The sequence below is a fragment of the Pelmatolapia mariae genome, linkage group LG3_W (assembly GCF_036321145.2).
Source record: "Pelmatolapia mariae isolate MD_Pm_ZW linkage group LG3_W, Pm_UMD_F_2, whole genome shotgun sequence".
Lineage (NCBI taxonomy): Eukaryota > Metazoa > Chordata > Actinopteri > Cichliformes > Cichlidae > Pelmatolapia > Pelmatolapia mariae.
The window spans coordinates 94284125-94308621 of record NC_086229.1 but is presented as its reverse complement, the minus strand read 5'-3'; the positions used below and the strand labels follow the sequence as shown (position 1 = coordinate 94308621).

The 24497-nt window shown below is 42.0% G+C and overlaps 2 protein-coding genes across 6 annotated transcripts in view; one reads left to right on the top strand and one right to left on the bottom strand.

Annotated features, from left to right (window-relative positions):
- LOC134625043 (trafficking protein particle complex subunit 14-like) overlaps positions 1 to 11599 on the top strand; it is a 36740-nt gene extending 25141 nt beyond the window's left edge. For 4 of the 5 annotated variants that reach the window (XM_063470378.1, XM_063470379.1, XM_063470377.1 and 1 more), the window contains 6 exons: positions 4287 to 4348; positions 5611 to 5783; positions 7212 to 7345; positions 7580 to 7722; positions 8701 to 8862; positions 9326 to 11599. In XM_063470378.1, coding sequence (XP_063326448.1) covers positions 4287 to 4348; positions 5611 to 5783; positions 7212 to 7345; positions 7580 to 7722; positions 8701 to 8842 — 654 coding nt within the window. In that variant the 3' untranslated portion in view covers positions 8843 to 8862; positions 9326 to 11599. The remainder of the gene's footprint in view (positions 1 to 4286; positions 4349 to 5610; positions 5784 to 7211; positions 7346 to 7579; positions 7723 to 8700; positions 8863 to 9325) is intronic. The other variant, XM_063470376.1, reaches the window with a different exon arrangement.
- A 3529-nt stretch (positions 11600 to 15128) lies between these two features.
- LOC134624117 (uncharacterized) overlaps positions 15129 to 24497 on the bottom strand; it is a 57225-nt gene continuing 47856 nt past the window's right edge. The window contains exons 60-80 of the mRNA XM_063469090.1: positions 23922 to 24098; positions 23523 to 23731; positions 23294 to 23438; positions 23096 to 23193; positions 22859 to 23005; positions 22592 to 22756; positions 22253 to 22380; positions 20989 to 21260; positions 20702 to 20910; positions 20374 to 20518; positions 20029 to 20276; positions 19809 to 19938; positions 19535 to 19716; positions 19086 to 19267; positions 18696 to 18826; positions 18114 to 18316; positions 17896 to 18031; positions 17338 to 17481; positions 16796 to 16892; positions 16543 to 16586; positions 15129 to 15184 (exon numbers count right to left, since the gene is read on the bottom strand). Coding sequence (XP_063325160.1) covers positions 15129 to 15184; positions 16543 to 16586; positions 16796 to 16892; positions 17338 to 17481; positions 17896 to 18031; positions 18114 to 18316; positions 18696 to 18826; positions 19086 to 19267; positions 19535 to 19716; positions 19809 to 19938; positions 20029 to 20276; positions 20374 to 20518; positions 20702 to 20910; positions 20989 to 21260; positions 22253 to 22380; positions 22592 to 22756; positions 22859 to 23005; positions 23096 to 23193; positions 23294 to 23438; positions 23523 to 23731; positions 23922 to 24098 — 3248 coding nt within the window. The remainder of the gene's footprint in view (positions 15185 to 16542; positions 16587 to 16795; positions 16893 to 17337; positions 17482 to 17895; positions 18032 to 18113; positions 18317 to 18695; positions 18827 to 19085; positions 19268 to 19534; positions 19717 to 19808; positions 19939 to 20028; positions 20277 to 20373; positions 20519 to 20701; positions 20911 to 20988; positions 21261 to 22252; positions 22381 to 22591; positions 22757 to 22858; positions 23006 to 23095; positions 23194 to 23293; positions 23439 to 23522; positions 23732 to 23921; positions 24099 to 24497) is intronic.

Here is a 24497-nt window from a genome sequence, read left to right as displayed (position 1 = left end):
GGTGCTCAGCATCTCTGGGAACTCCTTCAAGACTGTTGAAACCATCTCAGGAGACGACCTCATGAAGCTCATGGAGAGAAGGCCAAGAGTGAGCAAAGCAGGAATCAAAGCAAAGGCTGTTTGGAAGAATCTGAAATATCAAACATGTTTTCAGTTATTTCACACTTTTTTGTTATTACAGAATTCCACATGTGTTCATTCATAGTTCTGATGCCTTCAGTAAAGAAATGGTGTAAAAAAATGTAAACATGTATTGTATAGTGTATAGTGTATATATTTGTTAATGTTTGTTTGTACTGTGCTTATTATTCCTAAATGGTACAAAACTGTTCAAAAGTCTTGACCCATCCCTGATTTCTTTATACTCAAACAAATCACAGGAACACTTTTTAATCAAAGTAAAGCATTGAATAAATTCAACCCTTGGTATATTAATCTGGTCAGTTAAGTCGCAGAGGGGATTTTTAATCGGTTTCAGTTACTTTGGTGTTAATGACATTAACTACAGGCCTACTAGAGGGCCAACAACGAGGCCACTCCATCCATCTATGCTTTCATTTTCTTCCACAAATCTGCGACTGGGTCACGGGGGCAAGAGCCTAGGCAGAGAAGCCCAGACCTCCTGCCTCGTAGCCACCTCCTCTAGCCTATCCCGTGGAACACTAAAGCGTTCGCAGACCTGTAGAGACATATAATCTCTCCAACATGTCCTGTGTCTGCCCCGAGGCCTCCACCTGGTAGGACATGCCTGGAACACCTCACCCAGGAGGCACCCAACTCCTGAACAACCTCAACTCCTTTCGATATCGAGGAATGATGGCCGAGCACTGTGTCTAGCAGCCCTTAGGATTAAGCTCATTTCCGCTGCTTGTGTCCCAGATCACGTTATTTTGGTCACTACCCACAGCTTGTGACCATAGATGAGGGTAGGGACGCAGACTGACTGATAAAGCGAGAGCTTTGTTTTTTCACTCAGCTTTCTTGCCACCACGAGAGACCGGTACATCGTCTGCATCAGTGCAGCCGCAGCACCAATCAATCTAACGATCTTCTGGTCTCCTCTCCTCTGACTCGTGAACAAGACCCTCAGATACTTTAACTCCACCACTTGGGGCAGGAACTCGTCGCTGACCCGGAGTGGGCTCTCCGCCCTTTGCCAGCTGAGGTACATGGCCTCAGACTTGGAGGTGCTGATAAAAACCAGTTCATTTACCACTTAACAGGCTTACCCTGAGTGGATGTGGCAAATGTGAAAGTAATGGAGAAGCCATGGGGAATGTTATGCTGCCTGTAATAATGCTCAGCATGACTGGTTTGTTTGTAGGTTAAGGAATGGGCAACCTCATCCATGGAGGGATGCACATACCTCTACAAGCTAGGCAACAGCAGCTTGATGGCCGTTAGGTGTCAGAGTGAAATCTTTGGAGCCACTGTCAGATGGTACGCTGGTGCAGCAGGTCCTGGGTTTCTTGTGTTGCACCACAATGGTCACTGGTCTCATGTGACAAGAGTATGATGAAGGAACTGATACTAGTGACCGGCCCCCACCCATGCCTGACCTAAATCTAGGCATTGTTTCGGTCAATCTGACACTGTGCACCTGAGACGATCCAGCTCAGTGATACCCTGGATCAGTTCTGCCTGATGTTGTCAGGCTTGCACACTACTGAGTAGCAATGTTTCTATAATCAACAGAAACTAAACTAAAAACAAAAACTAGATGAAAACATTTTTAAAACCAAACTAAAGTAAACGGGCAGTAAAAGCATACCTGAAGAGAAAAACACACAATGGAGTACATCATGGATCGGCCTCCTCGGAGCAGCATCATCTTTACAGAGAACAGCAGCAGCCAACAACCCTAGAAGATTTCTGGAAAGCCCTTCAAGAAGCCCAGAAAAATCTTTGTGAAGATAGAAATGACAAGAAAGCTTATCTTATCTACAAACTCTTGTTTTTGCCTTATTTCCACTGTGGTGGACTGCACTCACACCCGGGAAGTGTGTTGCTGAGTTTTGTGGTACGATGTTGTCAGTTGTTGTTAGTTCAAGAATAATGTTGGAGTGAGAAGTGAGAGCTCTGGTGTCGTCTGTGTTTACCTCCACATTGGTGACCCCTGACTTGAACATGTTACACCCCGAGGATGATGCTCCGCTCTGGACGTATCAGCGGCCGCTGGCCCTCTGCCTCCTGCTGCAGCTGCGTCTGCTGTGGCGCTTAAGCTGCCGGATCCCCTGGAGGCTGGAGGTTCAGTTCGCCCTTCGCAGCATCTCAGGGACAAGGCTAGCTCTGGCGGTCAGGAAAAGCTGCAGACAACTTGAGTCTCAGTAAAACTTTATGTATTTCCAATTTTCCTAACAATTTGTAAGAAATTAGTGGTGGCTTAATGTTCACTGAGCATGAAGTTCACCTGGGATCTCTTTAGAAGTCTTTCTGGGCTCTTTTGTTACCATTTGGATTATCCATCTCTTTGATCTGTCATCAATCTTCCTCCTACGGCCACATCCAGGGAGGTTGGCTACAGTCCCATGGATCTTAAATTTCTGAATAATATGTGCAGCTGTAGTCACAGGAACATCTAGCTGCTTGGAGATGGTCTTCTAGCCTTTACCTTTAACATGCTTGTCTATGATTTTCTTTCTAATCTCCTGAGACCACTCTTTCCTTTGCTGCCTCTGGTCCATGTTGAGTGTGGTACACACCCTGTCACCAAACATGACATGGGTAGGTGGGATGGCAGAGTCATAATTCTCCCTCACAGACAGAATTGTGACTTTGTTTTCTGCTTGGCCATCACCTAAGGATTTACGTCCCTGATAAACAGGAGTCTCACTATCTGTTTAACGTCTCCCATGAACTAACACTGGCCTCACTGCGTCAAGTGTGTGTGTGTAGAGCATAAGGTTCATTCGTAGTGCACATGCTTACAACTAAGTGACAGGAGTGCTCTTGCTATGCTAAAGGGAGAAAATGATATTACTATTACTAATGTGATGTGATAAAAATGTATGATTAATACATCAGAAAAGAAATCTGCCACGTCGCAGTGCTGCATGCATTACTGGTCACCACAGTTTCTATTACAGAGGTTAGAACATGCCATAGGAATTAAAGGTACTGTGCCTTTTCTGTTTACTTTATACATGCTTCCCTTAGCCTGTATTATTCAAACTCTTGCAGTCTCAGGCGCCTGCTCTGTCTGCCAGTAGCTGGGGATTCTCTCCTCTAGTATTCCTGCTGATTCCTTTCTGTGCGCCGCTCATGTATTGAACCATATGCCTGTTCAGCCTCCGATATGATGCCTGACAGGAGCTTCCATGTGGTACTGAGGCAGGTTATTGGCCTGTAGCTGGATGGGGCCGGTTCTCATGATTGCTGTATTTCTTTCTACTTCAATACCTATAACTTCCCTCCACGCTACCTTGATCTTGACCTCTAGTCTCCTTCTCCAGGGTACTAAAGGGTATAGATTAGTCTCTGTGATGGTTACAGTAGGAACTGTCTGTAGTGCTGCATTCACATCATCTAGCAGACCTTCAGAGAGTACTTCATGTAATCTTGGTAACTGAATACGGAGGGTCCAAATTTAAAGCTTCACCATGATCCTACAGTTTCTCTCACACTCAACGCTCCTTCTTCCATCGTGCCTGGGCTTGGTACCCAAGCTCGGGGTGATGATGATATCTCCCCCCAACTTGTCGTCCTGGCTCCCCCTTGCCATAGCCTGTGTGTTGTACCTCGTCAGTCTCTAGCTGTGACATCAGTTCCTTCCTCCAAATGTTAGAACACTGAGTTAGTAGTTGTTTTGCTGACAATCTGGATGCTGGAGATATCAGAGGTCCCACATCCTGTTCATGTAACCTCTTCTCCTGGGGTTACTTACATATTAGCACTCCAACAGTGCCCTGTTCTTATCTCTTGCACAGTTGAGCTTTCTTGTTTCAGTACACTTTTCATCAGTACCTTGGCTCCTCAACACCTGACAGGGACCTTGTTAAGCTGGGCGATGGTATGGTTTCACTTTTCTGTCTCTCGACCATATCCGAGGTAGGCTTGGTTAGCATGGGGCATCTAGCCCAGGGACCTTATCCCACCTGGAAAAAGTGAAAATTTAATAAGGATGCATGGAAATCACATGGAAAGACCATACCTCATAATGCCTCCCATCACCTTGTCACTTCTCTGCCCTCTATGGGGCTCTCAGCCTCCTGGAGAGTCCAATGTGAGAGGTAGAGGGGTCGAAGAGGAGGTTTTAATTATTAAATAATGTTGTTGTCTTTTCATAGGGTTTGGAAGTCCCATTGTTGGCTGTCCTACAGTGGCACAGTCCAGTACATCCTGCCATGAGGTAACTATTTGTCTTCTTGTTGAGGTATTTCTCTAGCTGTAGCAGTACATAACAATCCTGGAGCAGTACTGTCTGCATGTACTGTCTATATGAAACGACTGCCGTGTATTTTAAAGTAATTACAGCCGCTGCTTGCATCCAGTAAAGGATGGCAAACAGACTTAAAGTTCCCTTTGAGTTTTTATTTATCTCTTTGCTTAGTGTGGTCTACAAATACAGATCACATGAGTTTATTTAACAGAAATAACATTAATGTCCCAGTTGATCACTATTTCACATGAGTCACTAGAGGGCACCAAAGGATCATCAAAATGCTGCAGGCTTCTAAATACAAAGAACCTTTAATATATATATAGAGATAGATAGATAGATAGATAGATAGATAGATAGATCTATAATCCTATATTTTTGGATCTACAGCGCTCTATTATGTTATTTGACTGAACACAAACATATAACAGGATTTAGAGAAAATTAGTATAAAAATAAATTGATTAATTTCACCAACTGTGGCAAAATAAAAACAGTTTTTTAAACAATTTAAGAGATGATATTTATATGACTTAAAAAAACTCTACAAATATTCTGTAACATCTATTTTAAATAACAACTGTGTGCGTGTTTGCACCCTTAGCGCAGACTGTAGCAACTATGGATCATCTATGCGGCTGCACTACATTAGACCTTTGACCTCTATGCATTGCTGTAGAAGGACAGCAATTGCTCAACAAACGCTAGCAGGAGTAACACTGCGATTAGCTCTGCAAGAGGATCCTGAGTTCAGTTCCAGCACCTGGGGCCTTTCTGTGTGGAGTTTGCGTGGGTTCTCTTCCTCCCACAGTCCAAAGACCAAAGTTTAGTGGGATTAAGTTAACTCGTAATTCTAAATTGCCCATAAGTACGACTGTGAGTGGGAATGGTTGTCTGTCTCTATGTGTTAGCCTTGCAACAGACTGGTCGACCTGTCCGGGGTGTACCCTGTCTCTCGCCCTGTGGTAGCCCAGCTAGGCTCCTGCCCCCCGTGACCCTGACAGGGATAAGCACATTGTATCCTTTTGTATGCCTTTATGTGTGAAATACAAAATGTATTAATGAAGAAACCAAAACAATCTCCATATAAGAACATTAAATGACTTTTTTCTGTTCATAATTGTATAGAATTGAAATTGTAGTCTTGTTGTGCTATTTGTTTTTTCTTATAAGAAGAATTCCTGCTTTATGTTCTAGTAATAGAAATATAATACTTATCATGCTCTCTCCAGATGCATCTCTACTTGTTACTCGATACCCAGTGTTCACTTAAATCGTCCAGAGTTGGTGATGATGGCGTCCTGCCCAAGGACCGTCAGGCCTCAACAACACTTCTGGGTGAAATACACACTGCTCAACAATTTGCAAGATTTCCTCGCTGTTCGTCTGATCTGGAATTCAGAGGGTGAGTATCAAATCCTACAGACAGTTCCTAGTGTGTGGGAAATAATTATTTGCTCCCTCTCCTGAATCTGGAAGTTTGCTCACTTACAAAGAATCGAGTCTTTCATTTTAATGGAGAAACAGAATATCAACCAAAAATCCAGAAATAAAAACACACTACATGAAAGAAAATGGAGATGTAAATTGATTTACACCAAGCAAATACTTGGTGGAGAAACCCTTGTCACTGTGAGCGCGGTGGTAAGACTTTTCTTATTACCAGGTTTCCACAGTCTCAGCAGGGATTTTGGCGTGCTCTGGTTTAGGTCTCCTGGCTGCTGCTTTGCATTTCAAAGTTTCAGCTCCTTCGTCAGCCAATCCAACCTCCATTTTCAAAATGGGAGCAAAACTGTAAATGTGTAATGTTGCCACTGCTGTGTATTTGTGTCTGGCTAAATAAGCCATATGCAGAACAAGGGCTAGGTTCTATCTATGAATGTGCTGCAGTGGTGGTTTGAAGGGCAACCCCCCGAGCATTGTGCTGTATTCCTAGTGAAGCAGAAATGGCTGCACCTTGCTAAGAACCAAAGCAAATCCTGTTTTTTCTTGATTTTCCAAAGTACTGGAACGCGCACAAATTAAATACATTGCCTAGGTACTGCAGGCACCATACTCTTATTGTAAGAGCTGGGTGATCAATCCAGACTAGTTGTACAAGTGGACTGCAGGAACACGAGGATTTGAAATACCAATATTTCTATGGCATGGTTCCTGTTTTTAATGGTCAGAATCACTGACCTGCTGCTCTTCTATTCAAATGCTTCATACATAGGCTACGTTCACATCAAATCTGACTTTTTTGACCCTATGTGACTCATATCCCATCATGGTATGACAGTGTGAACGGCACAAATCCGATATTTTCAAATCCAACCTCGGTCACTTTCGTATGTGGTCCTGAATCCGATACATATCTGATATTTCAGAAAGCGACTGTTGTTTGAACGGTCATGTCGCATTAAATCCGTCTTTTACATCACTGACACAAGACAGACGCCAATTATCAGCGCCGGAGAAGACAAACGAGAAAGCATGGCGGCGGAAACTGGAGACGGAGTCAATGGACAGAAACTGAGGTTTTGGACTTGATTAGCATATGGAGAGAAATTGATAGACTGCTGCAACAACACCTACTAGCTCCGTAGCCGCCATTTTTACTTCCATAAACAGAGCGCGTTGTATGTGACGTCTTCTTTTGTGCATACGGGCCGCTTGCACAAAATCGGATTTGAGCATTAAGACCTGCAGTGTGAACGTAGCCTTAGATTCTTGAATTGGATAAATATTCTCTGCTCCAATCCTATATCGGATTCCTAATCCAGTCTAAATTCTCATTCTTCCCCCTGCTTATGTTTGTTACCTGCTTCTCACTGTCCGTGCATCCATCTAGGAGGAAGTCAGCAGGATCCCAGTGTGGGAGCGGTTGTGTGCCAGTCTCCACTCAACAACCTGGGCCAGTGTAAGAAAGGCTCCATACTGTCCTTCACTGTGGCCTTCCAGATTCTCAAAACTGGGATTTTTGAGGTACCAAAGGAAATAAGTTGTTAAATGTATTGACATTGTCGTAATATTAACAGTACACAAACCCAGCCCAGTAAATCTTGTTTATGCTCAGTTTAATGTTTGATCCTTGAGGAACTTTAAACCAGGAATTACTACACCGCTCATACTGCTCTGTTGTTTTTATTTGGCACAGTTTTGATTGACAAAAAACGTAAGTAATGGCTTTCCATCTTCCACATGTCTATAACGCGGCAGCTGAGCCAGCATATGACGTTTACAGCTTCTGTGCCCGCACCGCCCACGGAGCCTCAGTCACCTTTGAAAAACACCTTCGGAGGACACCTGAGCCGATTAAAGAGCTTCCCCCACCACCAGCCATTTTGGTCAGTAAATCTCAGGTATGGAGGGTCATTGTACAAGACTGCTTCTCAAACTGTGGGGCATCGAGATACTTCTACTGGGGTGTGGGTGACTGGGAAAAACGTTTTTATTGAATGAGTAAAGTTAAGTTGAATTAATTGAAAACTGTAAAAAGGGAGGAAATGACCTTTTATCAACTTGGGTGGGCGAGGGGAACCTGTAGCAGCCATTCAGTCATGTCCCTCAGAGTGTCCTGTGTTGGGGGGTGTGGGTTGTCTGGCACGTAGAAACAGGCCATCCAGTCCTTGTACAACCGTTTCAAGAGTTTGGTCTGCAGCGATTGAACTTCGTCAGGCTCATTTCTGGGGGCGTTGGACTGGAAGGCTTCCAGTTTGGTGGCCTCAGAATTTCATCTCTGATTTTGGAAGATGATGGTGTTCTGTTGGCTTGTGGTCATGAGCTTTGGTTTGTGACCAAGATCACAGATACAAGCAGCAGAAATGAGCTTTCTCCAAAGGGTGGCTGCCCTTTCCCTTAGAGATGGTGAGAAGTTCAGTCATTCAAGAGGTGCTCAGAGTCGAGCTGTTGCTTCTCCAAATGGAAATGAGCCAGGTCATCGTTTCGGGCATCTATAGGTTGCCCCTTTGGCTCCTCTCAGGTCAGGTGTTCCAAGGTGTCCCACCGGGAGGAAACCCTGGGGCTGACCCAAGACAAACTGGTAAGACTATATCTCTCCGCTGCCATGGAAACGACTTGGCGTTCCCCTGAATAAGCTGTGGGAGGAGACTGGAGACTTCTCTGCTTAGGTTGTTTCCAGATAAGAAGAAGAAGATGGATGGAAATTCTTCTGATTATGTCAGATTTAAGCCAAATATATTTGTACAAAATATTCACATAATAGATGATACACTTTTTAGAGACGTTGTAGTAGTTGTGCAAGACTGGAGACGCATTTGAGACAATCTTTCATATTGCAGTCCACAGTGATGTCTGTGATATCTTTGTTCATGGTCCAGGTCAGGCGCTATGGCGGAGCTCCAGACAACAACCTCTCCTGCAGGAACTGTTAATCGAGCCCCTCACCTGTCCCCCGATCCCAGCTTTGTTTCACTGGTAAAAATAGCCAAGAGAGAGTGTAAGGTGCTAGTGCTGGAATGAATCAAAGATGTACACAAAAGGTAGGAAACTCTGGTGCATGTACTGTTTAACATTACCTGTTTATTTAGATGAGACATTAACCCCCTTCTGTAGTTTAAATACTGCATTGCACAATCAAAACGGACTGGCTCTTAATCAAATGTTGTAAAAATGAGTCAAAACTTATTAGACAAAACATTCACCTTCTGGCTGTAGAAAAACAATTCAACAAGCTATCACGGGACTAAAGCAACACGACAGTCCAAAGAAGTGTTAGTAACCTTTGTCCAAGCTGACTGGAAGGAGCGGTTTGTTGAGAAGTAACTTTAGACCCCCTAAAATTAATTGGAATGAAATTTGTATTTTGATTATTTGCCATCAAATGGAGAGTGGTGAAAAATGTCCATCTATCAAAATGTACAGAAATGTAAATCTACTGCAATCTGGTCTAATGTTGGTACATTTCCTAGAAGCATTTTAAACTTCTTCTGTTTGTCTGTTCAGGTGATCTGGACTGTGGGAGCTTATGACAAAAGCATCACTGTCCTGTGGCTGTGCTTCAACACAGAGCAGCCGTCACATCTTTGTCTTCATCCCAAGAAGAAGCAACAATCATACTATAATAAATGCTAAAGATGGAGTCAGTGAATGAGGAATGAAACATGAATCAGAGGACTGGTGCTGATGAGATTCTGATGTGAGCTCAGGTTAGTGGAGGGATACTTCTGTTTGTTACGCTTCTATCTGATGACAAATTCCCTCCATCACATCAACATTTTTATTTACTTTAAAGATTTTCTTCACACCTTTTAAAAATGTTTGTTTTTGCTAAAACTGTTTAACTGTGTATCACTGTTATTCATACACGTCTCTGTTTATGCTTGAATCTGTTGGTTTCACTCGAGTTTCCTTTTAGGATCATCGAGTCAGGCTCAACAGCGTAAAGTAAGCTCCAGTATGTTTCATGTCTCACAATGTGGACGTGATAACAGAACTTTACGTTTTTGTAAAGAAATGTTTTTTGTTTTTGTTTTGTTTTGCATACTGTGCTGTCAACAAACCATAATGTCATCACATTTCTATTTAACATGTCAAAGGTTTACAGCTGGATCTTGGCTTCTTGCCTCAAACTTAAAGGATTTATGTCTTAAACGATTCTTATGTCAGCCTCTATGGTTTGCACTGACACTGAGGGGCTAAAAGTTTAGTTTTATAATAGGATCCAGTCAGAGTGTGTCGAGCCCTTGCAGTAGTTACTTACTTACTTTCAGTTTGTATTATCTTTTGATTTAACTTCTAGCAGCACTGTCTAATATTTCAGACCTTCCTGCTGTGATATTTGCCCCTCCTTCATTTCCTTTGTGTTTTTCATTTATTAGACTTGCATGTTCCAGATCATAAAAAAGACAATAACCAGAGTAAATATCCCAGCAGCCGAGCTGGTGGGCAGCGCAGACGCTCAACTTTGTGATCGTGGACCAAAAATGGGCCCAATGTGGCTTAGAAACAGCTGCTTGATTTTTTTTTTTTTTTACATAAAAAAATTTAACAATTATAAAATTTGCACTTTACTTGTGAATACAACTTTTGCTAACTCTGATTTCATTGCATTATCATAAAACTGCTTTTTCTGTGCAGTAGAAACGAGCGATACTGTAGGAGGCTGACAGTTTAAAGAGGACGTACAGTGGGATGCAAACGTTTGGGCAACCTTGTGAATAGTCATTATTTTCCTGTATAAATCGTTGGTTGTTACAATAATTATTCTTCACACCTTTCTGTCAATCCAATAAACTTCATTTCACTTCTCAAATATCATTGTGTGTGTCTCCTATATGATATATTTAACTGACATTTTTTATTGTAACAACCAACGATTTATACAGGAAAACAATGACTATTAACAAGGTTGCACAAACTTTTGCATCCCACTGTAACTCATTTTTATTGAGACTGAAGATGATTGCATGTGCGAGTGCATGTTTGGAGTCATTGCACTGGTGGTACCAATGTCTTCGCTCATGGCATTGTTATGGATTAGAATCTGAGCGTCTGCAGTGCCTAAACATTGTGCACAGTTTAGTAGAGATAAATGCAATCGTAGGCTTACAATTAAAAAACTGACATCAATCAATCAATCAATCAATCTTTATTTATAAAGCACTTTTCATACAAAAAATGTAGCACAAAGTGCTTTACATGGTTAAAAGCAGCCCACCCCACCCTCTCACTCACTCTCATTAACAGTTACAGGTATGGTGCAGTGACTGTCAGGGTCAGATGATGTAATACTTTGTGAATGTATCATTAGGGTATCATGGACCATCAAAAGTTCTCATCCTCATAAGAACAGTTGTGTTCAGGAGAGTGTACACAGGAAACAACATTCTGAATATGTGGCAGTGCAGCTGAGACTGTAATCTTAATGAGTCTGTGCACAGCTGCTGTTTTTTGTTGTTTTTGTTAAAAGTATTGAGCGACCTTTCTAACAACGTAACCCAGTTTGGAAAGATACGTTCCTGGTTCTCTAGTGCAGCAAGTGGCATCAACCACACTGTGAGTGCTACAAAGTATTTCCTGATTATTTAGTATTTTGTACCATGTGAGAAACTATGAAGTCTGCTCTGTGCGTTTGTGTGTGCGTGCATAGATCGAGCTAGATTCTTCTTTTTTATGACTGACTGTAAGTTTGAGTTCACTTTCTTAATAAATTTGGGATGAATTTCATAGTGTCATCAATTATTCTACACTGTATAAAGCTGTGAATAAAAATATGTATAAAACCTCTGCAAAATATGATCTATTCATACTTTCAGACATGTATTTTTAGTAGAGTTGACCAGCTGGTCATTAGTTAGATGTTCTCCCACGTTTTAGAGGCTAAACTTGTAAATATAGGAGTTTGTTTTTTAAATATATGAATAAAATCCTTTGCGGTCAGTGACGCTAATATCTAGAACTCATTTACATCATCAGATGCCCGTGACATGCTCTGGCAGGCTTTTATTGCGCTGCCTTGAGTTCCTGGGGTTTTCTGCATTGCTCTTTGATAACTCTGTTGAATAGAGGACAGTTGACTGGCTGGGCTCGTGAACAATTTCCTGTGTTTCGCCTTTAAAAACATGTAGCTTGCATTTACAGTACACATTTTTTCCCCATTTGCGGTGTGTTATAGCACTTTGCCGACCCTCCACAGTGATTATAGCCCTGCACACCTCACATTTCATCCTGTTACGTAGTGACCCCGTGCGACTGGCAGCCGTGCATGCCCGTGCCATTGCCTCCACGGTGTTTCACAGATGATGATGCTTTGGATCACGAGGTTTTCCTTCCTTCTCTATATTTTTATCTTCCCATCATTCGGATACAAGTTAAACTTGACTGTATCTGTCCAAAGACTTTTTCCAGAAATTTGCCAACCCTCTTACAAATGCTCTGAAAATGTTTGGACTCCATGTAAAAAGTAAATAAAAACAGAGCGGGCCAGTTTTATAAACACATGTATTGTTCACAACAGAACTTCCAGTATTTAAAATGTTTTTTTAAAAGTACAGTTTTTGGAAAAAAATGTTTTAAATTTGATAACAGCAACATTTATCAAAAAAGAGGAGATATGGCAGTGCTTGCTAATGTGCAGCGTTTCCTATTCGTTCAACAGTCTGCAAATATTTCAGAACTGAGGTTTCTTTGAGAGGAATGTTGTCCTATTCTTGTTTTAATATATGATTTTAGTGACTCCATCAGATTGTCTGGAGTTCATGTTTTCCAAAAAGAATAAAAAATGTTTGATTTGCCTGAATACAGAATGGTTTTCTACTTTCAGTCGTTTTTTCCATGAGCTTTGGTGCAGAGGGGATGGTGGTGTTTCAGGGTCATGTTTTTATTTTGATATTTTTTTCTTTATAGTTTGTAGAAAATAATTTTTTTGTTTAAACCGAATCTTGACTACAGTCACCTCAAGGTGCTTTACATTGTAAGGAAAAGACCCTACAATAATCCAGAGCAGAGGAGTTGCAGGAGTGTCATACCTGAGGAAGCTGTATGTGACAGTGGATGGAATTACTGTGACCCTGATGAAGAGCAGTACGACACTGGTCAGTATATGAATGAATTACTATCTGTTATATTTCCCATCTTTAGATAAAATGTGTGCCAACAGACATCCCACACACTCTTTGTATCATCACCATGGATGTCTAATGTCTACACATAACTGACATTTTAGCAAAGAACTCAAATTATATCTTTAGTTACTTTGTTGCTAACAGCATGTAAAAAAAAAAAAAACCAACAGATTTTTTCCCATTTTGTCAGTTGAACCTATACAAATGCCAAAGATAAAACAGTGTGATAGGCATAAAGCAGTATCTTTCTTGCTTGTTAAAACTATACAAAGTCAGTTTTTGCCTGATATACTGCACACTCCACACTCTTTGCACTTTTATACTCCCTGACCTGTCCACCAATTAGACGTTTACACAGTCTGTTTAACATCTTTATATTATCTTTTTCTTCATCACTGAATCAGGTGAACGGAGTACGGGTGGCTCTGCCCCACTCCCCCTCTCCTCTCATGTCTATTAGTCTTGCTGGTCAGTTCATCACACTTCAAACATCCTTTGGCCTGAGGGTGCGTTGGGATGGAAACCATTATGCCCAGATCTCAGTTCCCAGGTTAGTATAAATATTGGTTTGAACTATTTTGATATTGTAGAACTTCTTTTTATTTGCTTCACACATTCATACAATACACCTGACCACTGTCTCCATTGTTCCATCATTCTTTTTTTGATGACCACTTTCCTCTGATGCAACCATAACCTAACGATCTGAAGAAACTCTGGTAGATAACGATCTAAACTGCTGAACGTCACCAGTTGTTTTATGTATGTTGTGTAAACTTAAAAAAAACCTTATTATACATCGCAAATATTGTTAATATTGTGTTATCTTAATCCTACATATCCTGCCTTGACTTTGTCCTACCAGCTCCTACTATGACCAAATGTGTGGCCTTTGTGGTGACTATGATGGGAACCCAGACAATGACTTCACTAAACCAGATGGCACTGTGGCAGGAAATACTAATGACTTTGGGAACAGCTGGCAGACTGACGACGATGAAGATGACTCGTGAGTCCGAACATATCTATCTTTCTGTCTTTTGGATTTCTTCTAGTTATGTCTTTTGATACCTTACTGTCGGACTCTTCCTAACAAACTGAAGAGAATGTAACTGTGTTTTGTATTTGTATTGACCAGATGTACCCCAGGAACAAAGCCTGATCCAGACTGTGACCCCGACTTGGAAGCTGAAGTTGTAAGACCAGAGAAATGTGGTAAAATTACAGACCCTACTGGACCCTTCCGGTAAGAATTCACAACCCCTCCACTTTTGGTTATCGACTTGGTTAAACTGATGGGATGCCTGGTAATCACCCAACTGAACTGTAAAATATGAAAAAATCTTTTCAATACTATTATTGTAATGCTGTAATGAACCCTTCTGGCACTGGGATGCCAGGTTCGTTCTTTGTCCCTCATCTCCAACAAGTGGTTGGAGATGAGGGGAGGAAGACGGGACAAAATCTAAACTGTGGAAGAGAGCCAGAGATGACTAAGTAATGGGAAAGGAAGCTTACATTCAAACTCTGGACCTCAGTGACTGAACGGTGACTCAGTTATTTGTTATGCATCCTACAGGACATGTGTAAGCAAATATGCTGATCAATGCAATTATTTGAAAATAATTAAAATTATTAATTAGAAGAAATCTAAGTACACAGCGTGTTGGAGAATAGGCTAATGTTAAATTTGATGCCTGTGGGAAAGGCAACACCAACATCCAGTACAAAGATACTTGATGGGCGCTGGTTTAGCTCAGTGGGATGAGCAGGCAACCAGAAGCGCCACAGGCCTGAGTTTGGGTCCAACCAGTGACCCCTTGCTGCGTGTGTTCCCCGCTTTCCTGTCTCTCTCTACACTGTTTCCAACCAGTAAAGACCAATCATTAAAATACATCTACTGTCTGGTTATTAGACAGCAGGTCAGTAATGGGCACGCTCTGAAGTAAAGACAGGGTGGAACTTATCACTCTGAAAAACTGCAGGCATCATTTTAGGAACACAGAAACACTACAAGAAGCACATACACATATAACTATTTATTTAATTAAACATTCACTTCAAATGACATGTTCAAGTATAACTTAAAAAAGCAACAAATAAGCAAGTTTTATCTTCATTTTTACTCTTCTTTGATTACAAGTGGTTACATAGAGAAAAAATAGTTTCATTGAAGTTCGTCATCAAAAAGCAGTGACTTTCACCTTTTTCTGGTTATCAATGTTTGTATATGGAACACCTACAACAGAAGACATGGGAGACATATTAGAGCTGAAAAATGAGTAAAACACACACATTATACACATACGAGTATTTATACACCAAGCTTTAGTTGTCAGAGAGATGGCATCACATTTGACTCTTTGGTATACAGAGGAGTTCATGTTGCCCCTTCATCCCCCCCTGTGGTGGATTTTTGTATGACATGTATACCTATACAACTCTATACACTATATATCTGCACTGAACATATGTACTGTAACTTTCACGTAGAATATTAGGCACAAGGTATTTTGCCCTTTACACACACACACACACACACACACACACACACACACACACACACACACACACACACACACACACACACACACACACACAATAAACATTTTTCATGCAGCACATTCTCTCTTCAAAGATAGTAACATGGTAACAGAGATACTGAAACACACTATTAACCTACAATGGAGTGTTTATTATTATGTAAAGCATTTAACCCATATATTTGATGTAGTTAGTCAAGTATTATTCACATGTATATCATAAGATTATCACAAAAAGTATGCTGTTTTTGGGCGCGTGGGAAAGTTACTCCGCAGCAGGGAGGTGGGTTCCTGTAAAAGGGGATCTGGGAAAGTCCTCTGGGCTTTTTCCTGCTGTCTGTCTGTTAGGGTTGGTCCCAACCTGCATGCGCTTACAGCGAACACCCCAGGGGCTTTGCCTTTCCTTCTCTTTCTCTCTGTTTAATAAAACAGCTGGCATAGACCTTTGCTCCTCTCCTGTGATTTTTCTGTTTTTGACTTTAATTGGAATTGAGAAGCAGAAACCCACCTACTTCTAATCTGAGGAATTACTCACACTTGCGACCACCACATCCCTCCTCTACTATTGTTGACAGTTTGACAGTAAGAGGAGTCTTTGCAGACCTAAGCTGTGCTGCCATGTTCTTTTTTTAGGAGAGAAAAAGCTTCCGAACAAGCGACACTTATTCTTTTTCGAAGGACGCTGTCATGAATTTTTACACATAACATGTTAAGCGAGGCACACAGAGTCTGAGATTTTTATTTTTTGCGCTTTCTTTGTGCTTTTTCCTGTCAGACCGTTGAGTGAATTTGCTGGGACATCCTGCCTGGTGGTGTAGTGTTAATATACACCTGAATGTTCCAGCCCAGCAAACTGGTCACTCTGATGGTCATGTGGATTTGATGAGCAGGAGCTTGACTGCTACACACCCTTTCAATTTGATGTTTATAGTGACATTATGGAAACAACAACAACTACTAACAGTAGTAAGTGTTACACTAACTAAATGTTTGTTGTGGTAGAGCAGCTTTATTTTTTTTTAAAAGCTCATTTAATCTTTTTCCTGATCCTTACTTGTTGATTCCATGCTGATATTTGTCTGAATGTTCTTCTTTTTCCTGAAAAGAGAAAAACGGAGCTTAGAGACTTTAATGTGTGCATGCATACAGTTTTTTATTTCAAGTTTTATAATGGTATTTGGAAAAAACAAAACATATTGGCCCTGATATATTTTTAAAACATGTATTTGTGTTTAAACTTCATACAGTGCACACAGACATACTTATTCAAGCACTTATTTTTGTTAAGATGATCTGTTAACACTCACATGGTTTTCTTTTTGCAAACAAGAACAACGGTAGTCACGGTGATGATAATGACAGCAACTGGGACCAGAACCGCAATCAGGATAATCCACTTAGTTTCTGAAAAACACACAAATGAGAAACAAAGTCTTTAACTGTTAACCACATGTCCTCCACTCTCAGTGAAAAAATTCATTTGACCAATCACAGTGAAGTCAGTATTTTATATGATACCTCTTATCTCAACATTATATTGTCACTTTGAACATTTTTCTGGGTTATATCAACCACAGACATTATAATTCTACTTTAGTCCGGAACGCCGTGTCGGCTAATACCTCTGACATCAGTTAGTGCAAATAGATCTCGTGATGATAAACAGTCAAGTATGAGACATCTAGCTGAACGTTAGTTTTCAGTGTTTGATACTAAAATGTTTCTATGTTTAGTCTTGCATCCACAAAGACACACAAAGACATCGCAGACACAAAGAGTAGTACAGAAACAGGAAAGTTCACAAGGAAATGTGACAGCTTTAAAGAATGACGTCATGTTTGAGTCGTACCAAGTCCTCCACCGGTGGGTGGTATCGCTTCCCTCTCACAGTTTGTGCCTTCAAAGCCTTCTGCACACAGACAGGTGTACGTGTTGTTGCCTGAGTCCTGACATGTACCTTCATTCAAACAGGGGTAACTGAGGCAGGGACTTGCTGCAAGAAGACAAGAATAGGTGTTGTTGACAGTTTAATTTAGTTCATTTCTCAGTTAATTTGTAAGATATTTTATTCACAACAGGAAACACATAATCACATAATTAAACTGAGAATCTATAAAGTTTTAGGAAAAAACGAGGTAATTATGAAAAAACATCAGTTTTTTAACAGCTGTCCATAAACAGCTGTGAACTGGGACCAGTTAGTGGAGTGAATGTTGTCCCACTCCTGTTTAATGTGGGATTAGAGATGCTCCATGGTCCTGGATTTTCTTTGTTGTATTTTTGCTTTTATGTTATCGGTCTGAACTGCACACAGACCAGTTCAGCACCCAGACTCTCCCACACAGCCCTGCTGTATGATTGTATAATTCAAAATACTCGGTGCTCAAACACTTGCATGAACACGTACCTTTGTAGCAGTCACGTTTGAAGTTGTAGATGGTGCACACGTAACCGTCCTGGCAGGTCTTCGGCTCACACACAGCACCGGTACTGCTACACTCACAAGAACGAGAGCAGTCCTCGGTCACAAACTTCTCTTTGAGCTGCAGGATGGAGAGACGTGAGCGCACATCGTCACGTGGTCACATAGATAAACAGTCACTCGTGTAACTGAAGGCCACTTACAGGGTAGTATCTGTTTAGGAAGGTGCAGCCACACTGTGCATATGGCACACAAGTCCCCTCACTCATAACAAAGCCGGCGGCACACTGGCAGCCTTCCACACACGAAGTGACTTCACACTCCGAGGGTGCTGCCAGGTTGGCGCAGGAGGCGGGGCAAGATGACATGCAGGGGGAGTAAGTGCTGTTGGCGGGGCAAGAGAGGACTGGGAAAGAGAAACGTGATGTGTTACAGCAAACCGTTCGACAGAATGTAACTCTTTGTTTTACAAATGTGTCTTAGTTCAATGCCTCACGTTTACAGGAGATTTGATAATGTGCAAGAGTATCTATATAAGAAACTATAAAGAAGAATATAAGAAACTGTAAACTATATAAGATGAATACAAACTGCATTACCACATATCTGTCTCAGTGAGGACAGCACGTTACAATCTGCGTTTTCTGACAGTTTTGAAATGCAGTTTGTTTTTATTTACTTCAAATTATGAATACAAACAAAATCACACAACAGGTGGTGTGAGGAGACGGACTCTGAACTGTTTGTCTTCCCATATGATGTGAATGAAGTGCAGCATTTCTTACCGCAGTCCAGCTGCTGCCTCCACAATCCTAATGTAACTCCAGCCAGTTGACAAGCTGCTGCATATGCTTCATAACTGGCACAGCGCATAGCGTCACTGCCTCCCTCAGCACACAGGTCAAACAGACAGTCTCTGAAAGGACAAACATGAGCACAAGCAAAGAGCTCACACATGCACGTTGGTTCATACAGCTGCTGTCATGTGTTATATTGAATATGTCTTGATGCACTCTCAATCATCCAGGTACGTAAATCCCAAAAGGCTGATTCTGTTCATCTAGACGTTGCATTTTCCAGATGAATTATATCGATTATGCTCAAGTTAACGTTGTACTGAAATGTTTCCAGAAGACAGCTTCATACATATCCCCACAGAAGTGCAGACTACTTACTCCTGGTAGATTTGGGGTGACACGGTGGCGTGGCAGGCAGCAAATGGCCCACTGGAATCAGACAGCGCCCCACACTTCGTCGAGCTGTTGTAGTCGCTGATCTGTGACTGAGAGCAGTCTGGCACCTCGAACCCTGAGTCTGGATCAGTCTCTGCTTCTTGTCTGGAGACAGAGAAACTGTTGTGTAACAGCCGTGTGTAACATGAAGTTTAGTTTCCACAAAAACTGTAACATGAAACGACTCTATTCTGTCTGAACAATTTCTTTTATCAAGCACTTAACAGACAGACAGACTTGGGCCAAGCTCTGTTAATTATTGTCGGGCAGCAATAATTATCTTTTTTTATAAAATAAGGCAGTTTTCTTTAACAACAATATTCTCTGTTAAATAGTCACAGAAATCTGTAGAAGCAGTGAGCCTGGTTGTAATTGTACCTCAGTGCACGGATAGGACGGTCCAGGATCCTAAGTCTGTTGGCTGGTCGGTCATTGACCTTCCAACTATCTCCAAATTCATTAAGATCCCTGACTACTGTCCCATCTGGCTTCATGTATTCATTTCTGGTGATGCCATCATAGTTCCCACACAGTCCTCTAACAGAATTCTTATAGGTACCAGGAAGTATGATTTCTGATACACAAACAGAGAGACATAAGAGGAACGTGAACAGATTTGTACAAAAGCCTAAGACGTTCTCAGACAGACGTGTCCTCTACTTTTACCTCCTCGACTGCTGCCATCAAAGCGTACGGTGAGTCCAAAGTCAGTGGTGAGCTGGATCTGCCTGGAGTTCCTTGTGATGGTCAAACCATCAACTGGTGTGAGAGGAGGTGTTACATACTCCCCGTTGACCTACAGGAGATCAGGTAGGATTGCGTTACATCATTTTTACCATTAGAAATCGACAAAAACCTGCTCTTTATGAACAAAGTGTCAGCTGACCAGGACAGTCTTCTTCTGCAGGAATTTAACATTGACACCGTAAACATCGATGTACATCTCCTCCAGGAACGACACCCTCTTGTTCACTCCACGTCTAACGTTCTTTCCTCTCACCACCAGGGGCATCAGGGAGCTCGACAGGTTGTGACCCAGAGCAAGTTCATAGGTGTCGATACCTTGGAAGTGATGCTTGAAGCCATCGAATGTTAGGTAGTGAGGATCCCCAGAGATGCTGCACTGATTGAACTCTAACGATGGTGGAAAATGGGAGGATTCATGGTCAAAAGCCACAGTCATTTTTGTCACTCTGCTTGTTTATTAAGGCTTGAAGTCTCTCAAACTCACCGGTGGGTCTGCAGTAGCGGTTTCCATTCTTGTCCAGGTCACACAGTGAATTAGAATTACAGCTGTGGTCCTCACATCTGACTTCACCACCAGGGTTACAGGTACACGACTCAGTGCATTTATCTGTTAGCCACAAATCTCCTACCTGTGGGCGCACACACACAGACATGCATGGGACTGGTTATATCTGGACTTACAATAAAGGGTTTTCAATATGCTAATATTAAGTCCTCATAGCCTCCGTGTGCTTTTGAGCTCAGGATTTTCTATTAGAGAACATCCCACTGAGTCCATCATCTAGCAACAGTACGGACAGCACTGTACTCACATCATGGTACTCTCTGTTCGAGTCCAGACAGCCACACTGGTCCAGAGTAACACACTTGCTGTCACTGAGGACGTAACCAGCATTGCACTGGCAGCCCTCGAGACAAGTAGTTGGAGGAAGATGGCAGAAGACAGGGAAGAGGTCAGAGCACGTGGGAGGGCAGGGGGCTGTGCAGTCTGAGTAGTGGCTGTTAGGATGACAGGGCAGGGCTGCAGAGAGGGACGAGAATGAGGTAAGACAAACAATAAACTCAAATCTTTATGTGAATCTTTGTTACTGTAACTCACGGCAAAAGCTGCTGTTTCTCCAGCTGATGGTGACACCGGCACTCTGACAGGCCTGAGCATATGCCTCCACGTTGTCACAGAGCCTAGTCTGCATGCCGTCATACTCGCACATGTCATAGACGCAGTTACCCAGGAAAGCCTCAGGGGGCACTAGAGCGTGGCACGGCTTGAAGTTATTGGAGAGGATGACCCCACCACACTGAGCCTCATACAGCGTCCTTTCTGCTTCGCTACAGTTTGGGTGGATGTCTGGACGGGTGTCTGGCTGACAACTGAAGAGGAGAACATTTGGATCAGGGTGTAATTTCCCCAACATGGACAGCATACATTTGATTCATTAGAGTAACCACTATCTGGAACCAGGGGTGTTTGATGAATCTGTAGACCACTACTATCTGATCTTTAAGTCTGATGTCATTAGCCGTGCCCGGGTCCAAACTCCGCTGCAGGTCCCAAAGTCAAACGATCACTGCGGCATCACTGAGAGTTAAAAACTGTCTAAATTCTTTCATCTCTAATAAAATGATCAGCGTTGCTGCTTTATCAGGTGGAACAATTAAGTTTAACGTCCAGGCATCCATGTAAACCGAATTTATGAAATTTAATGGAGTTAGAAGTTAGCAGGAAGTTAGCTCGCTAGTTTCCATCTATATGTAATATAGCATGTTCTGACTGAGGGATTTCCAAAACAAATTAAAATGTACAGCTCTGCTACCATTTCCAACATAAATGAAGACAGAAAACTAAACAGCAGTGACGTTTGTAGGCTAGCTGGTATATAATCATGTGCTACATGTTTATATATCGCTTTTTCCACTCGATAAAAGTTAACGTGAGGGTTCCTGATGGTTAGGGACAAATGCAATCACATGGTAGGATGCTGTAAGTGGACCAAACTTCAGTCAGGAGAACAACTGAGAAAATCCATCCACAATACAAGGTTAGTCATTGATATACTGCTGCATGGGCTGGGCTGGAGTTACATGTAAGGTTTTAAAAAAAAAAAATAGTGTTAAAAAAATAAAAATAAAACGAGAGAAGCCGACAGTGATCACTGACTGTTTTTAGGGGCTTGTTCAGATTAAATAGAACAAGATACAAAGCATTAAAACATGTTAAAAACACAACAGCCTTATTAAACGCAGAGTAGTTTGGACCTGGAAGCAGGATTCAACATGTCATCACTTAAAGACCGGATAGAGTTACAACTCAGTCTATCCACATAACAACACTAAAAGTTGTTCATTGGTTGTTACCCACTGACCCAGGATCACTGTCTCCATTTGATTTCCAGCTGTTTCCCAGTTCAATGTCATCCTTGGCTGGTTTCTTGTTGGGCATTAGGTTGTCATCAGAGGGGTTCTGGTTGTAGTTTCCACACATGCCACACACCTGGAGAAGAGGCCAGTGAAACAAGGTTATAGCAATGTTTCATGTGCTGAAGAACCTCCACAAGGTTACATTCTGTAATATACAGCAGAGCAGCTACTACAAGCAGCCATAACTAGCATACACAATTTGTAACTGTTAATTTCCTCATGTGACTTGACATTGAAAGAGTTGTGATGCAGACACTAGAAAACATGGTCTTAATTTCTGATACCTTATCAAAATATTCTCCTGGAACAGTGATCTCTACGTGATGGACTCCGTCAAATTTCACCTGCAGACCAAAGTTTGTGTCCAGCAGACTATAGGCTCCACTGGTTATCACTTTAGCTCCAGCCAAGTCAACGGAAACTGGGGCCTTCACCCGCTGTCCGTTCACCTGAGCACAGAAAAGAGAAATCATGTCAGCTGCTGATTGTTTCAGTATGGCGTGGTTCCTCTATAATTGAATGTCTGTAAAATCATAAACTATGTCACATACCAGAACTCTGCGGCTCTTTTGCAGTTCAATAACAGTGCCAGGGTACAGGGTGACTTTCACAGAGCGAACATATGATGCCTCTGGTTGACCACGTTCCTCATTCTTAGCCACTATGTTGAAGGGAGTGACTTGGGTGGCGTTGCACACCTTTAAAATAGTGTATATTTCGTTTTCAAAGACAAAACAGCACCACAGGAATATCTGTTGTGTACAAAGTAAGTTAAACTTTTCCCATACCTCCACCAGAGTATATGTGCAAGTTCCCATGAACGTATGCATCACACCATCAAAAGTGTAGTAGTGCGGATCTCCAGCTACATGACACACTCCTTTACCTGAGGTCGGATATGAGACTCGGTAAAAGGGCAAAAACATACACTGATACAGCTTTAGTTGAAGTGAACATGTAATTATCCAGCCCTTCGTTCAGTTTACCTGTCGAATGACAGCCTAGTACTCCTTCCACCACTTTGCACTCCTGTGCAGGGCTGCACTGCCAAGACTCACAGCTGATGTTGTTGTTTCCAGCACACTTGCATTGCTCTGAGCAGTCAGCCTTTGTGAACCAAGTGTCTCCAACCTAAACATATACAAAAAAGTTTAATGCACACTTACATAAAACACATTTTCTTGCAAAAAGGGAAATCTCCCACAGCACACCCACCGGCCTGTATTTCCCATCACCATCAGTGCATCCACACTGGCTGATTGGGACACATTTGTCTCCGCTGAGGATGAGGCCAGTGTCACAGATGCAGCCCTCCACACAGGGAAGACCGCAAGAGCCGCCGTGTCCTGCAGGGTTCTGACAGCTCGGCTGAGGACATGCAGGGCCGCATGAGGTGTAATGACTGCCTGGGGGGCACTTCAGAGCTGGAGGGAGTCACACATTTGGTAAAGGAATTTTTAGGGTTGTTTGTAAAAATCAAAATGAAGGCACTGATTGATTGAAACATCAAATACTGTTATTATTACTTTAGTAATACGTTTGGTAGCAATGGAAAAAGTATTACTTAAGATGCTTTTTTTTCTCTATACACACACAAAGACAAACAGGACTCACGACAGAAGGTGTTCGTCCTCCATTCGATGGGGACTCCTGCAGCAGCACACATGTCGGCGTAGGTCTCTATGGCCTGGCACAGAGCCACGGTCTCACCTCCAGTGGCACACATGTCGAATACACAACTCTCAAAGTATGGCTCAGGGGACACAACAGAGTGACAGGGCTTAAAGATTCCTGAGGTTAAGATCAAAGATAGAATAAAGTGTAGTTGAAGCGACTGCTTGGGGATCATTTTCACCATATTGCTAAGCTAAACTATTAGCCTAACAGTGATATATATCAGAGAGGCCAGCCAAAAAGTTTTAAGGTAAATGTAAAGATTTTTTAATATATGTGAGACATATAGAAAGTGGGAAAAAGGCATGAAGGGCTTACTTCAGCTAACAGCACATATCTATATTTCACATCACCAAACCAACTGGTTGTTTTACTGCATATATACGTCATATCATTTCCAAAGCATCACTTCCACAGTTCTTGGACATGGCTTATGCTGAGCGCCATGTTTTGTCTACAAGGGTGCTGAAGTCATCAAATGTCAGCGCTTAATAAGATTAAGTACACTCTGTAAAC